This window comes from Lactuca sativa, chromosome 1 (assembly GCF_002870075.4).
Source record: "Lactuca sativa cultivar Salinas chromosome 1, Lsat_Salinas_v11, whole genome shotgun sequence".
Classification (NCBI taxonomy): Eukaryota; Viridiplantae; Streptophyta; class Magnoliopsida; order Asterales; family Asteraceae; genus Lactuca; species Lactuca sativa.
In genome coordinates this window covers 148,731,235-148,736,306 of record NC_056623.2, presented here as the reverse complement: position 1 = coordinate 148,736,306, position 5,072 = coordinate 148,731,235, and the positions used below count along the sequence as shown (strand labels likewise).

At 33.0% G+C, this 5,072-nt stretch overlaps 1 protein-coding gene across 1 annotated transcript; it reads right to left on the bottom strand.

Moving 5' to 3' along the window:
• Positions 1-280: 280 nt before the first annotated feature.
• Positions 281-1,644, bottom strand: LOC111921136 (uncharacterized). Its single transcript, XM_023916717.3, has 3 exons — positions 1,435-1,644; positions 1,223-1,316; positions 281-882 (listed from the first exon to the last, which is right to left on the bottom strand). The coding sequence occupies exons 1-3, from the start codon at positions 1,488-1,490 to the stop codon at positions 646-648; spliced, it is 387 nt and encodes a 128-aa protein (XP_023772485.1). The 5' UTR covers positions 1,491-1,644; the 3' UTR covers positions 281-645.
• Between the last annotated feature and the right edge of the window lie 3,428 nt (positions 1,645-5,072).

The following is a 5,072-nucleotide window of genomic DNA, read 5'->3' as shown; positions in this document are numbered from 1 at the left end:
ATGCAATTTCAGGAGCTCAATAATGGCATTATTGAAGCAAACACAACATTTACTTGTTTCGATGACTTCTTTATGTCCAAGTAAGTCTTCTCAAGCATTTAATGTGGAGGCAGTACTAAAAATGGCTAATCTTGAAAACTAGTCTTATCGAATTCCCAATGCACGACCTTCGAACACTTAGAGCAAATCTTGAAAACTATATTATGGATGTACGTGGAGATGAAAAGTTTAATAATTTGAAAGGAATTGCAAACTTGGCAAAGATGATGGTTGAAGCAAACAAGCATACCATAAATCTAATGGTATATCTTCTACTAAAATTAGCATTGATTTTCCCCGTTGCAACATCAACCGTTGAATGAGCATTTTCATACATACACATACACATACATTTTTTTCATACATATTAAATATCCAAATATTTAAATATTCGTATGCGTTTCTCCCTCTCCTACCAATTTTTTTACTTATCAATCCTGAAACCCGAGAAGTGAATAAACTGGAAAATTCTCAAATCCCTCAGGAGGGATATATGATTTATGGTTTTGGTTATGATTCGTCCAAGGATGACTACAAGGTCGTATTAGGGGTTAGAAATGGTAGTAGTCATACAAGTTTTCTAAAGTTTACATTAAATTCCAACGTCTAGGAAGTTATCGGAGAAGTGAAGTACACTTTTCCTTTATAGTGGCGCACTTCATTAGGTTGTTTCTGATGGGTCAGCTTATCAGAAGCCGCTAATTCTTTCTTTTGATTTGTCCGAGGATAAATTTGAGGAGATCCCACAACCTTGCAAATGGGCAGAGCATTTGGGGACCATAAGCGGTTGTTTGTGCGTATCTGATGTGCCCTCAAACACCCTATATGGTATTCCCTTTCACACTGCAAGGAGGATAAATCTAACAATCAGAAATGAAAACATAACTGGATTTTTATTGAATGTCCATCTTAACCTTGGACCAAAACTAAAACAAGCAGTAGTATACTACACGGATCAAATTTATTGATATTTAAGGAATAAGCACGTCAAGAACTACAGATCAGATCTGCAACTTCTGTCAAGATAGCCATCATCTCCAAACGTTATTCAGTAAGAATGGAACAAGATATCAGATTTAGACACTACTGAAGCGTTACAAGATATAGCATAAATTGGAAAATTGAGTATTAAAAATTTGTTGGAATCAAAACAATTACATAAGAAAACGTTTTATAAACTTACCTTTGAAAGGATAAGGTAGAGCGGCCTCTGACAAACCCAAAAAACCATTGAAATGCGATGAACACCTAACTGGTACTGATCTGATTCTACTAGACTGAGAAAAGATCAAGAAATAGTGTGAGTGACAGGCAAACAACATGAACTTCGAAACACCAAAAAAATGACAAAACAGATTGAAAACACATGATTCAGAATGGTATAAATTAACTTACATGTTTTTTGTTTTAAAATGTTGCGGATCTTTGCTAGCTTTTGGATCTAGAAGCATGATAGAGAATTTGTCGTGACCTAATTAAACGACGCAGATCGATAACTTTATCAAAACAATGCATGATTTTCAGATACGCATTATCCTCCTAAGCCAGTAGTTGAATATTTTGATGTGTGGATCCTGGATCTAGATTCAGTTGATTATGACAGCGGCTGTGGATCCTGAACATCGAATATATAGTAAGAAAAGTGTGGGCGTCAACCCTAACCCTGATCTCTAGCGATGGTGATTTGCATCAACCTCCCCCTAAAATTGTACATTTTTTCACATACAGCCCAACCATTATGCAAAATGACAGTTTTGTTGTTTATATTTTTAAATGGCCATGACACTACTTACTATACATAACTATTTTTTTCTATCTTTATTTATATTTTTTTTCAAAAACACATGATAGATTTTTCTTTCTTGCATATGTGAGAATATGCATATTCATTGTTTAGCCTTTCAACATGAAAGGGTGTAATTAGTACAAACTTATTATAATTTTCAGCTACAAAATTAATGGTTTCATGAAAAGTTAAAATTATGATTATGTTTAATGAAATCAAAATAATCTAGTATACTAACAATTATATTTATTTATAAATTAAATTTCCTGAAGAAAGTGATCTTAATAATGTATATAAGGTAAAATTGTACATATATTTATCGTTTTGCATTCCCTCGAGTTAAACTCTTTAAATCTAAGAAAGCTCAACGAAAAAGATTCAATTTTATGAAAGGTCTGTCGAAAAGTTCATTTGAATGATTATTGGATTAGTCACACCCGGTGTTTTGATATTTACACATTGTGCTATATTTATTGCGACTTTGCATTTAAAGTATAATTGGATTCCCTTTTTGTTTCAATGCAATATGAGGTATAGAACATGTCAATGACACTTGAATGAGTTTTGATAGGCATGCATGAAACATAACACACGCACAAACTTCCAATGGACGATTGATTCTCGAGGATCAAGTTTGTTGGTATTAATTGCCTGACATAGTATAGAAAATTTTTCAAAATATATTTGTAAAATTGGTCTAAGTTTTAAAATTAATGTTGGGTTTAATGAACTTACCAAAATTAACTATGGGTATTGTGATAATTGTGTCAAGCATCACTTACATGGAATTGCTCCATGAGTAGCACCAAGAAACCTAGGACTCCTCGTCTGATACTATATATACTCCACTGCTAATGATCAACATTCCTCAATAAACAACACGAGGGAAACAAAAGAAGTGGTATTTAGGAGGAAAATGGCCATTTTTTCCATCTTACTTGACTACAAAGCTACTTAACACACTTAGTTATACCGTACATTAGATGCCAAAAAAGCAACGTTTTTTTTCTCCTTTCTCATTAACATGGAAATTATGGGTGATTCAATAACATAAATAACATCCTCTTAACGCATGAGAATTTTAGGTAATTAGATTGTTTTAGTTTCTTATGCAGAGTAAATAAAGTAAACATGTAGAAAGACTAAAAAAAAGTATGTTGCTATTAATTAGCAATTTCTTGTATAATTTAACAACGTACATTGAAATATTGGGACATCCTTCCCCTCACCTTATTCAGCCAAAGCTCTAACCAATTAGGCTAGAGTCAAATCTATTATATATTTCCAAAAATTAATTAATATTATATAAAAGCGTAAGTAATTAAAAAAAATAAAAAAAACATATTTTATAAAAAAATTAATAAAACAAAATATATTTTTATCGTATTGTAAAAAAAACATTTTTTACAAAAAATTTACTTGTTTTTTTACGTATTTGTTTTACATAAAATATTTTTTTAATGTATTTAAAAAATATGTTTTTGTATACTACATTATTACATTGCAATGATCCTAAAACATATTTTTACGTTTTCATATAAAAATACATTTATATGGGTGAGGGACCAATCACCCGTACATAAAAAAACGTAATTAGTTTGCCTTACGTAAAAAAAATATTTCTACGTAAATGTATTTTTACATATAAAAACGCATTTTTACGTAAAAAATGCATTTTTCCGTAAAGAAAAATACGTTTTTATGTTATCTTAATGTTTTTAGTTTGATTTACGTAAAAAATATAATTCATTTTGATTTGATCCTAAAACATATTTTTACGTTATGTTATCACGTTCCTAATGTTTGTACGTAAAAAACATTTTATACGAAAATGTATTTTTTAAATATTTAAAAAAACATATTTTATACATAAAAAAAAGCTTTTTTTTCCTATTTGAAAGAAAAAAAACATATTTTTATATGAAAACCTAAAAATATGTTTTAGGATCATAGCAATGTAATAACATAGTATACGAAACATATTTTTTTAGATACGTTAAAAAAATTTATGTAAAACAAATACGTATAAAAACAAGTAAATTTTTTGTAAAAAATATTCTCTTACAATATGCTAAAAATTTATTTTGTTGTATTAAATTTTTTTGAAATATGTTTTTTAATTTTTTTATTATTAATTATTTACGCTTTTACATAATATTAATTAATTTTCGGAAATATATAACAAGTTTGGTTGTAGCCTAGTTGGTTAGAGTTTTGGCTGAATAACGAGGGGGGAGGAGGTCCCAAGTTCGAATCCTCCTGCTCTCAATTTCTATCATTCTTATCATTTTAAGACAGAATTACAAAAATGGTCCATATGTTTTACCCAAAGTTGCGAATCCATTCCCTTTATACTAGTTTACCCAAAGTTACGAATCTAGTCCCTTTATACTTGAAAAGACGAAAATACCCTTGCTAATTCAGTCTTGGTAGCTCTTCGGGGAAAACATCCTGAAAATCCTGAACAATCGGCACATTGCCTACATCCTTCGTGTTCTCTACTCTTGTATCCGAGATATAAGCCAGAAATCCAGAACAACCCCGCTGCAGGAACCTTCTAGCCCTTGCAGCCAAACAGAGAGTCGGACCCTACATTGCCCTATCACCATGTATCACTAGTTCTCCCTCACTTGGGGTCTGAACCCTCACCAACTGATGCTCGCAGTCAATCATGACCCTGTTGGCCCTATCAGCAAGTATCACTAGTTCTCCCCCACTTAGGGTTCGAACCCTCACCAACTGATGCTCACAGTCAATCATGACCCCGTTGGACCCCAACCAGTCCATTTTGATAATCACTTTCAGCCCTCGCAACGGTATCGGGACTAAATCGACACGATATCTTTCACCGTGCACACTTCAAGACACATTCCTGATACACCCTCGTAGCACTAACGGTGCGGTCATCCGCAATCTCCACATCGAGCGGGGGATGCAAAGTTCCCAGCGCTTCCCGGAACTTCTTGCTAAGCGCAAGAGATACGAACGATCGGGTTGCACCCAAATCAAACAAGACATGAGCAGACATCCCATTAACCAAAAAGGTCCCTATACAAGCATATAATATGCACAAGCGAATCAGTTACCTATAATATGGAAGAATAGTTATGTACCAGCCACTACATCTGCCACTGCGCATGCCTCTTCGGTAGTCAGCTGGAATGCATGGCTCTTTGTCACACCCCCAAACCTGAACGGCGGAAACGTTCGGGGGCGGAGGACGTCATATTCAGTATCATAACAGTTC

Coding starts and splice junctions, on each gene's coding strand:
- LOC111921136 (XM_023916717.3), bottom strand. CDS start 1,490: ATGCTTCTAGATCCAAAAGCTAGCAAAGATCCGCAACATTTTAAAACA. Junction 1,317..1,434: donor CATTTTAAAACAAAAAACAT/GTAAGTTAATTT, acceptor ATCTTTTCTCAG/TCTAGTAGAATCAGATCAGT. Junction 883..1,222: donor TCTACCTTATCCTTTCAAAG/GTAAGTTTATAA, acceptor TCCTCCTTGCAG/TGTGAAAGGGAATACCATAT.